Genomic DNA, 16011 nt, shown 5'->3' on the forward strand with positions numbered 1-16011 from the left:
GCAAATATAACAAAGGCTGAGATGGGGTCTATTGAATAGTTTCTAGAAAGAGGAGGTGTTACAGAGCAATGAAGGGCAGAACTTTCTGGAAAAAACTGACTAGGCTAGAAGAGGAACTGGGTAGGATCTGCTCTGGAGTCTCTCCACTGCCCCCCTAAAAACTCCCAGACAACCTCCCCAAAAAGGGTCTGCAATTTTACCAATTCATTTTGATCAGCAAACCTACTTAAAAAAATGCAAATTTCTCTGCCAAAATTAATAGTGTTATCAGTCTCTGATACTTCAATGTCAATTAGTTGAATTTAACAACATTTAATAAGTACCTTCTACATAAACCAGGCACTGTGCTTTACCATGTACATTATCATATTTACCTCAGACTGACCTCCTCCTAACACCTCAGGCAAATTACTTAATACCTCTGGGCCTTAGTTTCCTCATCTGTGATACAGCCTACTGATCTTTACCATTTTTGGATCACAGATCCCTTGGTGAATGCCTGAGTTCTTGTGATGAGAAATTTACACACACACACACACACACACATACACCCCATTTTGCATATATTTTTTGGACATTTATAGCCCGCCTCAAAGCTAATTTTTGGATTCCAGAGTCTCAATGATTACTTAAATCCCTTCCAGTGCTAACATACACTACCTAGCTGGTTTCCTCTGAAGAAGGCAGAACTAGAGGAGGTGCCACTAGAGAATACTTTGACTAGTCAGAGAGCAACAGGAGTATAATAATTCATAAGAGGGTGGTGGAGGGGAAGCAGATGAAGGAAGAAGAGAAGCCAGAGAATGGATGAGGGGAGAAGACAGAGATGTGAAGTCACCAAGAATAATCTTTTTTTATCTTGCCTTGACTTTTGCTCTAGGAACCATATGGCAAAGCAGCTCTTCCCTATAGAAAGAGGTCCCCTACTTCATCATGCTTCCCTAGAGTGTCTAGAGTGGCAAGGCTGGCGTTTGGGAAAAAGCAAGCTGGCTTCTTTAATTCCAGAACATTAAATACACAATGAGGAAGCTTACAAATGGAGTGAAATGAAGAGCAGATCTCTCACCTCTGTCCCTGTTATCTAATCACACGTGAAAATCCTCTTTCCTGAGACTCTTCCCTGTTACACACTATTGGGAAATACAGAGAAACTTGCTGGAGGATTTGTGGGGAGTTAACTCAATATTACTAACACGTGATACAGATGGGGAGATGATGTTGGGGAGGAAGTCTCCCTAAAGGAGTTGGCTTTTTTATTCTTACTGAATGGGTTTCTCCAAATCACTCCCAAGGACTCTCCAAGGGTGAGGAAAAGGAAATGGCCCTGTGTGCAGTGCTTTGGGGTAAGCAACCCAGGCTCTGAGAAAGGTAAAACTTCTGTCCCCTAATATAGCTAGAGCCAGGCTTAACCAGATTCTACTTACCTTCTTGATTCTAGTCATGGAAACAAGAAATTGAACTCCAGCCTAGCAGGAAACACCTACCTTGCTGTTCAGTTGCTGAATTCTTAACTCCTTTTGGTGAATTTCCTTTAAGCTGTCATTGAGCTGAGTCCTAAGACGTTCTGTCTCATAAACTAGGTTTTGTGATCCATCTAGGGAAGCTGGTGTCTCTGGGGATGCCTGCCAGGATACAAACACTGATGAAATTCTCTCTTAACATTGTTCATGCTTAAATCCTTCCTTCCAGAAACCCCGCCCACCTCATAGGAAGTCATCAGATGGTTTGCCTAATAGTGGCAGATGGGCACTTAGCTTGCGGGAAGCTGATGTTTCCTGGGTAGTGGTTACCTCTGAGTAGCAATCAGCGCTGAAATCACTCACCTGTCTTTGATACTGCACTTTGTGGGTCTCAGTCGGGGAGGAAGAAGACCTCAATTCCCTCATAAGATTCTGCATATGGCTGAGCTGCTGCTCTTTATCTGCAATAGCCATAAGGTACTGCTCCTTCATCCTCCTGTCATGAATTTCCCAGGAACTCTTCTCCATTCTAGAAAAAACATGAAATAGTCACAGGCAAAAATATACTTGTGAGACAAAGATGAATAATTGCATATTTAAAACAGTATTATGGGCTGTAGAGGTGTAGTAAAGAAAATACATAACCAGAGAGAAATTTATGTTATAAACAGAAATGTGCAGCAAGAAGATGGAGCAGAACTTAAAAAAGAACTGCAACTGGCAGGATTGGGGAAGAAAAGCAGGCATTTGGTCTGAATCCTGAACAATGAGTCAGGCAGGTTTCCATAATGGGAAAAGCATTCCAGGTTCAGGGAGCAAACAGAAAAAAAGGCACAAGAATGAATATATATAGTGAGTTTTGGAATTGTTGTAGTAGTGTGTAGAGTGGATAGGGCAGGAAATGAGGGTGGAGAGGAAAGAAGTCAGACCCTGTGGGGCATTGAACACCATGCTAAGTAAAACTTACTCTAAGCAATGGGAAACCACTGTAATTCTTCAGACAGGCGATGCCATGATGCAGTATACTATCAGGGTTATGAGAATGCAACTGTAGAGTCTGAAGGATCTAGGTTCAAATGCTGGCTCTATCATACACTAGGCATGAGACTCTGAGTAAAAGTAACTTAATCTCTCTGAGCCTCATGTAAAATGGAAATAAATGATCTATTCCTTAGGATTATTGTGAGGATTAAATGAGATACTTTATGTCATGCACCAAACACAGAGCCTGGCATATCACAATCACTCAACAAATATCAACTGCTGATATTTATTTATCCCCTGAATTTGACCAAGAGGGAAGCTTCTATTTGACCCCAGCTAATTTTCTGTAGTTCTATCAAAAACTGCCTCTCTGCCATATTCTTTAGTTCTACTTCTTTCTACACTATGATTGAAGAAAACCATTAGGATTGTAATCAAATTTCTGCAGCATCTCTTTACTTTGAATAGTACCCATGTCTCTAATTTTTCCTAATAATATAAGGTTTTATTTGAATTGCATCTGACTTTTTTGTTTCTCTCTAGAAGTAAGGTAAAATGGTCCTTTCTTTTCTAAAGGACATACACCAATTATGAAATAATCCTGCTATGTCAAGAGGTGACTTGGATTACAGTCAGATTTTTTTAAAAGGCAGAGCTAAAACTTAGAAACTAAAATAAATTTTTATTACAAGGCCACTATATGGAAAAGGCACAGAAATTTTCTAAAACACTTTCTCCGATATTTGTCTGTGAAAAATGAGAGAGAATAAGAAAGAAGGCGTGTAAGACTGAGAATGCACAAGAAAGATCACAATTCTTCCATAAAGCTTTAAGCCGCCATTTTGTTTAGAAAGATGGACAAGTAGTTATGGTGTGGAGAGACCCTCAGTGGAGAAGAGGCACTAAGGAACAAACCTGATTACTTAAGAGAACACAGCCATAAATGGGCTATACCTCACTTACCCCTTAAGTAAGAGAGCACAGGAACCAGAGCAGAATAAGCAAATCAGTAGCTACAAGTGGAAGAGAAATGTTATTGTATAAGTCCAGGCTCTTCTCATAAGCCAAACCCAGTGCCATAGAAGCCTGAATGAGATGTTCCAGCTTTTTCATGTTTGAAAACCTCATTTCTCCCAAGTATTTCAAGAGCAAAAAACAGGGAGTCTTAAAGATATTCGGCTAAAGAAACTGGTCCTAGAGTCAGTGAGTCAAATCTGTGTCCTCATTTTCTTCTTCTAAAAGTGAAGTAAAATGTCTTCCTTTCCTTCTCATAATTTACTCACATCCACTTGATATACAATTTTTCTTTTCTTCAAAACCGCTCAAATGTGGAAGGTAAAGAGAGAAAGGCTAAGAGAAAGGTGGAAAGGGAGAAAATGAGGGAAGAAAAAAATCAATAGACCAGAAATCATTTTTTTTTCTCCCTCTTTTTCTCTTCCCTTAAGGGTCAACTTTATAAGGAAAGTATCCTTTCAGAATGCCCTGTGAGGAAGTTTAAAGAGGAACAAGTGGCTGCAGAAAATAACCCTTTAGAGCCTTGCAGCCCTTCTTCCGTTTACACTAGAAACTGGACACAATATTTTTTTTAGTTCCAATATTTTTTTAGTTCTGGAGATAATATGGGAGACGTCAAGATGATGTTCCCATGTGCTCCCAATCACCTTTGGGGGCCCTAAATTCAGTGGTGAACATTAATGTGCATCTGAGGGAAGATGATCTCTTGATGGTGAATTGAAATTCTAACAGAATAAGCTAGGGCAGCTATTCCCTGGTGGAAAAAAGGATGAGGTCGAAATGGAGCATCTTTCTTCTAGGATTCAATTCCAGAAAGAAGAAACAGAAGCAATTTGTATTCCCAGAGAGCAAAAATTCAGTTTTTTTACCTTCTCTGCAATCATCCTTTGATTTAAAAAATGTGTTCTTGTATTATCTGGGGAAGTTGCCAACTCCATGGAATAAGTTTAATATATTTTCACTTATAAGAAAGTCTGTAAAGATGTTGAATATGAAAATCTTTCGGATGTAATTTCACTCCATAAAATTTAAATGACCAAATTCTAAAAAGCATTTTGCTCTATAAACCTTGCTTAAGGTTTATTTTGAAATATCACGTTAGGAAAGTGCATGGCATCTAGGATCTGTGAAGGAACAAATCTCTTCTATCTACACATTAAGAGTTCTCTTAGGGATGTTACAATAATTATTTTACTATATTGATATCTGTCATCATGGTAGATAATGTAACCTGGATGGGACTCTAGATTCCACCTCATATTCTCTGTATTCACTTGCCTATGTTTGTCCTGTAGCAGCAGGTGAGACAAAGCAGGTGCTGCTTGATCAGCAGCACTCTCCAACATGGAGATTCCCCTTTTAGTATCAAACTCTGAAAGCTTTGGGTTTGATTTTACTAAGGTGGCATGTACCACCATCTTACACTAAACAGTAATAAAGTCCCAACAATGAGGCTGCAACAACAGGACCTGTTTTTATATACTGTTAAGCACTTATTCGTTACCTTTACTTTTCAGATCAAATCTGAAACAATGAATTAAAAAACCATCCAAAATTTGAGTTCCTATCATAATTTTTTTCCCTCTAATAGAACATATAGCACTGTTAGTCACCTTTAAAGGAAAAGGGCTTGGATTTCTAGATCCAGACAAGATGGAGTAGATGCAGTTTTCCTTATTCCGCCCACTAAGTATAGATAAAAAACCTTGGAAATTATATATAAAACCAAACATAAGACGACTGGAAAAGATGAAGAAGAAGGTAGAGAAGCTCAGGACTCTAGGACTTAAGGAATGACACGGTGGTGACTACACTGGTTTTTCTTTTTGAATTCTACATATCCCAAACTGGGTGAGGGAGGATCCAGCAACTTAGAACACGAATGAGTGCCAAGAAAAGTTTGCTGTCTTTTGCCAAAGGCCCAGGAAGGGGAGGACTAGCAAGACAGAAACATTAATGACAATAACCACCCAACTGCAGCAGAACACCATGGAAAGACTACAGTATCTCCCTACCGCCATTAACAAACTCCTAGTGGACAGATTAGTGTCATTCTTGCCTGGAGGTAACTAGGTGCACCTCACCCTCCCTGCTGGGTGGTGTCAGAAGAGGCCAAGTGGGGACTTCCCTGGTGGGCCAGTGGTTAAGACTCTGCGTTCCCAATGCAGGGGGCCCGGGTTCGATCCCTGGTCAGGGAACTAGATCCACATGCTGCAACTAAGAGCTCGCATGCTACAACTAAAAGATCCCGCATGCTGCAACTAAGGATCCTGCATGCTGCAACTAAAGATTCCACGCACGGCAATAAAGATCCCTCGTGCTGCAACTAAGAGCTGGTGCAGCCAAATAAATAAATAAATAAATATTTTTTTAAAAAAAAGAAGAAGAAGAAGTGGCCAAGTGTGTACACTGGACTGTCCACCACTCTGGTAAAGAGGTGCCTCTCTCTGACCACCCTCACTCTCACCCTCGCTATGGTGTCAGTGGAGACAACATGTGGAGCCTGGACATCCACCTCCACCCATAACAGACTAAAATGTTTCCCCCTGTTCCTGCAGAGGTAGTAACAGAAGAGGCCAGAAGGGAAGTTTGGACTGTGGGCACTAACCAGTGGTAACAGGTGCCCCTCCTCAGTCACCCTCCTGCAGTGTCAGTGGAGATTGAGTGGGGAGCCTGGACTTTCACCACTGCCCAGTGACAATGAAGTGCTGCCCTCCACACCCCTGAGTGGTATCAGTGGAAGCCATGTGTGGAGCTTAGACTTCTACTCTCACCTAACAGTAATGAGGCACTGCTCCCTGCTAACTGCTAACTAAGTGGGGAGCCTGGACTTCCTCTGGCAGTATCAGGGCACTGCCTCCCACTAGGGGTATCAATGAAGGCTGAGTAGGGAGCCCACTGGACTTCACCCTCCTCCAGCAGTAAAGTGGCAGTGTTCCCCTTCCCCTGCTGGCATTGTGTCAGTGGAAGCCTACCAAAGATTTAAGTAAGACTGAGTCTTAAAACTTACAGGACTCCAAAACGTCCAGGTTACAACTGAAAATCACTCATCATACTAAAAACCAGGGAAATCACAACTTGATTGAGAAAAGAAAATCAATAGATTACAACACCCGAGATGACACAGATGTTGGCCTATATATACGGAATTATAGAAGTATTTTAAAGTGGCCAAGCATAGAAATGCTTCAACAAGCAATTACTAACACACTGGAAATAAATGAAAACAGAGAAAGCCTCAGCAAGATATAAAGAAGACCTGAATGGAAATTTTAGAATGGAAAAATACAATAGCCAAAATAAAAAGCTAACTCAATGGACTCAATGGCAGATTGGAAGTGATGAAGGAAAAAGAAAAAAAATCAGTGAACTTGAAGACAGAACAATAAAAATTACTGAATCTGAATAAAGAGAAAATAATCAATAAATTGATTTCATCAAAATTAAAAAGACCTTCTCAATGGAAGGATGAAAAAAATAAAGTGCAGACTGGAAGAAAATATTTGCAAGCCACGTATATGACCAAAAAACCTGTATCTGGGGACTTCTCTGGTGGTCCAGCGATAACGAATCCGCCTTCCAATGCAGGAGTGCGGGTTCGATCCCTGGTCAGGGAACTAAGATCCCACATGCCACGGGGCAACTAAGCCTGTGCACCACAACTACTGAGCTCGCACACCTCAACTAGAGAGCCTGCGTGCCGCAAACTACAGAGCCCACACGCCCCGGAGCCTGCATGCCACAACTAGAGAGAGAAAACAAACAAACAAACAAAAAAAAACCTGTACCTGGAATACATAAAGAACTCTCAAAACTCAACAGTAAAAATTAACAACCCACTTAGAAAATAGACAAAACACATGATCAAATATTTCATCAAAAAGGACCTATAGATAAGCATGTAAAAAAATGTTCAACATTAGTATCCATTATGCAAATTAAAACCACAGTGGAACAGCATTACATACCTGTAAAAAACTAAAATTTAGTTACAATATCAAATGCTGATAAGGATGTAGCATTTGATATTGAAACTGGATCACTCATATATTGCTGGTAGGAGTATAAAATAATACAGTCATTCTGGTTTTGCATTCATAGTTTTGCAGTTTCTTAAAAAACTAAATGCCACTTATTATATGACCTAGCATTTGCACTCCTGGGCAATTATCTCAGAGAAATTAAAACTTATTGTCCACATAAAAGCCAATACACAAATGTTTATAGCAGCTTTATTTATAATAGCTAAAAATTAGAAACAACACATGTCCTTCAATGAGTGAATGGTTAAAGCAGTACATTCATACCATGAAATACTACTCATCAATAAAAAGAATGAAGTATTGATACACGCAATGATGTTAATGGATGTCAAGGGCATTATGCATGAGTAAAGCTAATTTCAAAAGGTTGCATACTTTAAAACATTCTCAGAATGAGACAAAATTATAGAGATGGAGAACAGATTAGTGGTTGCCAGAAGTTAGGGATATGGGGATGGGAGGGAGGGGAAAAGTGTGACTATAAACTAGTAGCACAAAGGACATATTTGTGATGATGGGGCAGCTGTATATCTTGTTGTAGTGGTGGTTACATGAGTCCACACATATGATAAAGTTGCACAGAACTATACACATACTTGAGTGAATGTCAAATTGGTGTGAAATCTGCATAAGATCTCTGAATCGTACCAATATCAATTTCCTGGTTTTGAAATTGTACTATAGTGATGGGAAACTGGATGAAGGGTACATGAAAGCTCTTTGTACTATTTTTGCAATTTCCCATAAATCTATAATTATTTCATTTAAAGAAACACAAAAAACTAAAAGAAAAGGGTTAAAAAGCAGGGATTACCATACCTGAGCTGATGCAGCTCATGCTGCCAGGAGAGGTTTTCCTGCCTGAGCTCTTCTTGCATAATCTGAAATGTTTTTGTCTTATCTTGATACTCCTGAAGTTGAGCCTTCAGTGGACGTAACTCAGTGATTTCTTGGTTAATCTGTAAGTATTGCTGCTGCAGATTCTTCAATTCTTTCAGCTTTAACCAAAAGCAAAGTAAAAGGGTGATTCATCACATTTCATTCATTCAGCTGTAAGTCAGCAGCACCTCCCTGCTAAGTCAGTCAACATCACAACTGACTACCAGCATCTAACAGTCCACTGACATAATGGCAGCATGAATCCCTAAAATGGTGAAATACATGCAGCCAGGCTGGTGGGAATCTCCTGATGGAGCGGCCATCAAGGCTGTAGGGCCTGACCACTACTGCAACTTCAACCCCAGCCCACTGGCCCTGAAGTCCTAAGTTGACGCTAGATCTACAACTCTGAGACAGAATAGACTTAAAGGACTTTACAGTTTCTTGGTGGGTGGTAACTCCCTAGAACAAGAAGTGTAAAGATAGATTGGCTTCCTATTTAGCCATGTGCCCTGGCTAGGCTTCTAAACTTTCTTATATGAATACCAATCTTAGTTCTAGCTTAGCTGATGTTGATTATAAAGAAGGCATTGATGCCCAGGCCCAGTGTTAAGAGCAGTTAGAATTTGGAGTCAGCTATCCTGCCCACATAGTGTGTGACTCTATGCATGTTCCACACACCTTCTAAGCCTTAATTTCCTTCACCTATAAAATGAATGTAATTATAGTACTCCTCATAAAGATTATGAGAATTCAATGAGAAAATTAATGCACTCCACACATAAAAGTTAGTGGTGGTGATGATGATGATGAACTTGCCTTTAATTAGTAAAACTGCCTATCTACATTCCAGATATATCTTCTAACTCTTTATCCCCAATATTCTTTAAAAGCTTGGTAGTAAGAAATAATGTCAGGACATCTAGGCAAAGAGAGAGGCCTTGAACACACATCACTTTCACCCTCTCTGGAAACATCACTAAAGCTACAATAAAGGCATCATTTTATAAGCATAAAACACAAGAACAAGAACAAGAGAGGAGTCAGCAGCAACAAAATTAATTTTAGAAGCTGAAAAGCAGATGCATAAATGGTAACTGACTTAACAGATCTGGGAAAGGCAAGTCTTAAGCTGGCAGTAGGAAAAGCCAAGAACCAACAGAATTTACTCTGCAGACTCTTCAAAAGGCTCAGGAATTAACAGCACCAAGTACCTCTGGAAAAGATGGTGATGGGGGTAGGGAGGAGGAGGTGATAGCTGAAATAAGGAGGATTCGATGAAAACTGCTTGAGAACAACTACATCCCTAAATACCCTCCCAGTTCCACACTTTTTGTTACTCTGACAGACAACTAGAATTTTATTCTCTAGAAAAAGTTAAAAGAGTGTCTCTGGACTATGGAATACTAGGTACAGTAGAAGGTAAGGGTACTGCTCCAAAACAAGGGTGATCAAGTGAATGTATGCTTTCTGAATGCTTGAAGCCTTTCCCCTACTTAGCTTGAAGAGTGCTGGCACACAGGCCTTTACCGTCCATAAGGGAAATTGAGAAGTCTTCTCTAGAAAATCTGACCAACCCCAGAGGAACTAAAAATATCAACATGGGGACTACCCTCAAAAAGCTCAGCAAGATCACCATGCACTGAAACTCACAGCTGGTAAGTCCCACCCACAAGCATTTTAGACTCTGCCCACAAACATGAAGAATAAACCAAGGATTAACACTCACCTGAAGAACAGCTAACATTAGGCAGGGATAAAAAGAAACTAGAAGAAAAGTAATTCAGAAGACATCAGCAGAAGAAAGAATGTCATGTACTCAAAGACTTAAGAGAATATTGGAAATTAGAAACATTATAGTAGAAATTTTAAAATTATAAAGAAAAACTCATTATGAAAAAATTTCAAAGAACAAAACTACCCCTAATCTTCTTGGAGAGATAAATTAAGAATATATATCCATGAGACAAAAAAAAAAAAAAAAAAAATCTTTAGAAATCAGGAACATGATAGCAAAAATGAAAACTTCAATATAGGATTCATATGATGAAGGTGAGAAAATCTTCCCCAAGTAAAGCAAAAACAATAAAAAAGGTAAGAAAATTATAGAGCCAATCCAGAAGGCCCTACACCTAAACAACAGGATTTCCAGGGAAAAATAGGCAATAGAGAAAAAGGATGGGGGGAAATGGTAAAATAGAATTCAAAAGAATTGCCAAAAATTGATGAGCATGACTTCTTAGATTCAAAGGACTAGACAGAATGATAAAAATAGACCCACACCAAAATACATTATCATGAAACGTCAGAACACACAAGACTAAAAGATTCTATTTACAGTTGACCCTTGAACAAGGAAGGAGTGGGGGTACCCACCCACCGTGAAGTCAAAAATCCATGTATACTATTGTCGGCCCTTCATATATGCGGTTCTTCTACTGAATATATCCGCTGTTCTGCATCCACAGAGCCAACCACCCACTGATCCTGTAGTACTGTAGTATTTACTACTGAAAAAAATCTACGTATACGTGAACCCATGCATTTTAAAGCCATGTTGTTCAAGATCCAGCTGTACTTCCAGAGAGAGAGAAAGAGATAAGATGAGGGAGAGAGGGAGAGAGACAGAGACAGAACTATCTCATATACAAAGGATCAAGGATCAGAATATCTTCAGACTCCTGAACCACAATGTAAGCTAAAAGGGAACAGACCAATGTCTTCACAATTTTGAAGGGAAAGTATTTCCAGCCTAGAATTCTATACTCAGCCAAACTATCAATCAGGTGTAAGAGATGACAAGACATTTTCAATAAATTTACCTCCCCTGTATCTTTTCTTAGAGAGCTACTGAATTATTTATTCCAACAAAATGATGGCACAAAACCAAGATGAGGAAAACACGGAATACAAGAAACAGGAACTCTAACACAGGAGAGAAATGGAGGGGGGTATTCTAAGATGAAAACTGTGTCCTAGGAGTACAGGGCAACTGATTCATTTAAGAGCAAAAAAGAGATTCCAAGAGAATTTCTTCCTGAAGACTAAATAGATAGGAATAAACATCTTGAAAAATGTGGATTAAATGGCAGTAAATCTGGCGTTAATTACATTGATAAGTACAAAGAAAACGAAGTAAGCAACAACAACAAAAACACAGTTATTCACTCCAGGAAAAACAAAGGTGTTGAGGAAAATAACAGTAACACATGTCTCAGGTCTAACAGCATTTGTAGTCATAAAAATGTAAACATTGAATATTGATTTAATCAAAATTAAAATTAAATTACATCAGGACAATGGGGAAGGGGTTGTATATTGAAAATGTACGTCTATACTGTGAAAACAGAGGGAGTAAAGAGAACTAAACCCTGTTAGCATATAAGAAAGTCAACAGCTAATGCAAAGAATGAAAAGCCAAGATGCACTATAAACATGATATTTAGCTACTCAGGAAACACCAAAATAACAAATTAAAAGGGTTGAAAGCAGACTGCCTCAGAAGAAGGAGAAACAGGGTTGGGAATGCTACTGTTCGTTTTTCTTATCAAACATTGTAGAATTTAGTGACTCATCAAATATGTGTGTATAGCTTTATCTTTTAACCCAAAACTAAAATAAAAACATATTTTTGTTTTGTTTTAAAGCAAACATATATTCTTTATGCAATCCACTCACTCCTCTAGTCCAGATACTCTAAATGTTACCTTTGGAATAGAGCAGATCATCAGAAAGCTGTGTGTCTGGAACTGCATTTTAGCCACTTGCAGAGGTAACTTTAGTGAATTACTCAAAATTCTTTTGGTATGCACTTACATCAAGGGACAGCTAAATAAAAACCCTATAAAACAATTATTATATTTACTGTAGAGAAATAAAGAATGTTTCATAACTTCATAGTGTCCTCCCTATGGAAACACAGAAGAAATTTCTTGCAGGCCTCAATACTTAAAGAATAACTATTCTTATCTGTTCCAAGTAGTTTTACTTTCTTCCTTTTCCCTAAAATATGGACACTGCAATTCATACACAAGGTTTTAAAATTCTGTACTTCTGATGGCTGCCAGACCTCAGAGCAAAATTAGTGGTCCATCTTTCTAATAGGATATTATGATATCCCTTTGGGATAAGCTTACTCCTAAACTAAACTTACTCCTGGTTTAATCTTTTTCTCTCAGATCCTAATTTTCTTTTCCTTCCCAGTTCCTCACCTTATATTATCTTGAAAAACTGTTCATATCTTTATATGCTACCTCAAATCATTTTCAGACTGAAATAAGTATAGACAAACAAAAAGGCACCCCTAGAGATTTGCTCTACAGCCTTTAGGTAGGAGTGCTTCATTTGATTATGCGAAAATCCTAAGGAAGTTTGAACACATATGAAAACTCCAGAATGTTTTCAGAGTTGTTTGTTATGCCCTAGTAGAATCCTAGAATCCCCTGGGTTAACTCCTTGCCACTTAGACCCTCAGACTTTATTTGCGAAACTTCCCTTTGACTAATTACGTAAAGAAGAAAACCAAAGTCACCTAAGCTCCTTTCAGACCTAGCTCATCTCTTGGGTGGTCCTGAGGGAAAGGAAGCATAGTGTAGGCAGAGGTGACAAACTGCTGGCCTAGGCTGAATGTTTAAACTGATAGTGATTGAAATAAGTTATCGTACATGCAGCCAGTGGCTGAGAGACTAGAAACTTCAATGCTCATGAGACAGACTGAGAACTGTGGAAGAGTTGATGGACAATTAACAATACATTCAGCAAGTATGCAGAAGGGCCTCAGCGGCTGTAGCAGAGCCTGTATGCAATGACATTGAGTCAGACTGTCAGGCCTTCATGTGATTTTTAACCCTGCCTAGGCTTTATGATTTGTTCACGGCAGATATAAAAGCCTCAGTCTCAAAAGTTCCTATAATTTCCCTACACGACAATTTCACAAAATAGAGAAAAGTGTTTTCAGTGACAACCACACATATAGAGAATACGCATCAATTTTTGATTATCTACCATATGATTAACTACCCTTCTGCTAAAAACCATGGGAAATATGAACAAGTATAAGACATGACACATTTACCAAGAGTTTACAATTTAATTGGGGAAATAAAAAATAAAGGTATAGAAATTAAACACACACACACACACACACACACACCCATATTATATCAAGGCAATATGGGACAAAGGAAAAGAGAAGCACTAGGGAAGTACAGACAGAAGGTAATAGACAATCAAGTGATCTGGAAATGTAGCCGGAGGATTTGAGCTCTGGGGCAACCTTTAAAGAGTAGGAAATATGTGCCCAAAAAAGGAAAATGGAGAGGACATTTTGGTTCAGAGGATGGTAACATGGGTAAGTAGATCAGTTTGTGGGTGAGTAAATCAGTTTGGCTGAAATGAAGAGGATGAGTAGAGAAGCAGTAAAAGAGGATGCTGGAAAGAGAGGCAAAAACAAACTATAGGGTATTAAATCCAGACTAAGAGGTTTGAATCATCCTAGAGTGCCCAGATAATATGAATAAAATTTTTTTTATCATTTTCTATAAAAATGAAAATCAATTTAAAGAAAGTTTCAAAAACTCTCAAAAGAAGATTGGAAAGAGAAACCTAGATACTCACTAGTCGGTCTCGGTCATTCTGAAGTGATGACATAGCTTTTTTTAAACTCTGTACTTCATCTGGGCTGGTTGCAGGTGGGGCTGCAGACCTCTGCTTCCCTTCCTCTGACTTGCGGAATTTCTCCAGTTCACTCAACAGGCGATCTCTCTCATTCTGTAGACTGGCCATAGCCTTGGAAAAGGACTGCACTTGGTTGTAAGAGTCTTCTAGTTGTGAGGACAAGTGAAGCAGTTGGTCATCTTTGGATAGAAGCTGTTGGTTAAGTTTCTCAAGGTGGGGCAAGCTGTTATCCTCAGTGGAGTTAATTGGAAATGCAGCTTTAGAAACAAGAACATCTCTCTCCTTGCTTAAGAGGCCCTGCTCTTCTCTCAGCTGTGCCAACTCCTTCAGACTGGCCTCATATTTCTTTTTCAGTTCCTCAACTTCCTCATTGGCATGATCTCTACTGTCTTGTAGGGAACTCATTGACCTTCCAAAAGACTGGATTTGTGCTGTGAGATCTTTATTTTCTTTGGTGACCATGAGTAACTTCTGTTCCATCTCTACCAGATCTCTTGCTAGCTCCGCCACCCTCTCTTCCGCTGTTTCAGTTTCATTTCGCATTATCCCTGCATCATGATGAAGATGCTTTAATTCCTTCTTCAGTTTAACTTCAATTTCACCTACCTTTTTGGCAGCTTCCTTCTGAACACGAACCAATTCCTCCTCCAGTTCTGTAATTCTCTTCTGAGACAAAGAAAGGGTAGTATTTAACTTCTGTACCTCTTCTTCTTTTGCTTTTAATTGGGCCTGGAATATTCCTAAAGTACCTTCTTCTTGCAAGCCTGTCAATTGTTTCTTTAGTTGGGACAGAGATACTTTTAAGTTCTCAATCTCTTTAGATAAACCTCGTTTCTCCTCCTGGAGGGCAAGAGAGGACCTCTGCAGCTCCTCCTTTGCTTCCTCAGACTCCTTGAGCTTTTCTTCTAATTTAGCATACTCACTTTTCACCTCCTTAGTCTGCTGAAGTTGAGCTTCAAGGAGCTGCTTTTGCTGACAGTCCTTCCTTGATATCACTTGGTTCAGGTCTTCTCTATATTGGATCAGTTCTGCATTGAGCTTGGCATTCTCAGAATTGAGATCATCCATATGACTTCTCAAGCATCGAATTTCTTCCTTCAGCTTATTATTCTCAGTAGCAGCATCCTGGATGAGTTGGTCTTTTTCCAAGATCACAGAGAGATGTCGCTCTTCCAGCTGTTGGTAGTCACCTACTATACGGTCTCGGTCATCCTGGAGAGAAGACATGGATTTAACAAAGGAATTCAACTGAGCCTTCTGTTGCATGTTCTCCTTTTTCATGTTTTTCAGTGTTTCCATAAGCTGATTGGTTTTGTCAACAGCTTTTTTGTTCTCTTCTTCTAAAACAGTATTCTCCTCTTCCTCCTGGGACAGCAGATTTTCCAATTCTTTAATTTCTTTATCATGCTGCTGATGCAGTTCAGCAACAGCTACTTGGATTGCCTGTTCCTTGGCAGAAAGCAGGCTTATAATCTTCTGCTCTTTCATGTTTATTTCTTCATGCAGCCTACTGGTCAGTTGTCTGGAGGCCTGAAGATCTGTCTCTAGCTGTTCATAACTGAACTTACAATTTTGGATATCAGCCTCTTGCTGCTTTATGATCCCTTCCAAATTTTCTTTATTTTCCTTATATTTTTCTAAAGAGTTATTTAAATCAGTTGACTGGTCTCTGAGAATCTTCAGTTCTGATTCCAACTTAGCTAATTCATCCTGAGAACTACGGTATAGATGTCGAGTCTCTTCTAGCTGGGAAAAAAGTTCTTTGTTTTCTCCCTGTAGAGTATCACAGACCTTCTGCTGAAGCTGGACCTCTGTCTGAGCTTTGGACTCCCAAATCTGCTTGTCATGTTCAAGCCTAGAAAAAGAGAGAAGGTCATTAATTACAGATTTCAAGGGAAAAGTACTTGATGCCTAGGGAACACATACTACAACATGTACTCAGATCTACAAGTGAA

General features: G+C 39.2%; 1 protein-coding gene across 12 annotated transcripts in view; it reads right to left on the reverse strand.

Moving 5' to 3' along the window:
• Positions 1-16011, reverse strand: part of GOLGB1 (golgin B1) — an 86533-nt gene that overhangs the window by 9100 nt on the left and 61422 nt on the right. For all 12 annotated transcript variants that reach the window (XM_082394819.1, XM_082394829.1, XM_082394827.1 and 9 more), the window contains 4 exons: positions 13997-15911; positions 8321-8499; positions 1824-1989; positions 1485-1622 (listed from right to left, as the gene is read on the reverse strand). In XM_082394819.1, coding sequence (XP_082250945.1) covers positions 1485-1622; positions 1824-1989; positions 8321-8499; positions 13997-15911 — 2398 coding nt within the window. The remainder of the gene's footprint in view (positions 1-1484; positions 1623-1823; positions 1990-8320; positions 8500-13996; positions 15912-16011) is intronic.

The sequence above is a fragment of the Balaenoptera borealis genome (assembly GCF_965194805.1).
Source record: "Balaenoptera borealis genome assembly, chromosome: 5".
NCBI classification, from domain to species: domain Eukaryota; kingdom Metazoa; phylum Chordata; class Mammalia; order Artiodactyla; family Balaenopteridae; genus Balaenoptera; species Balaenoptera borealis.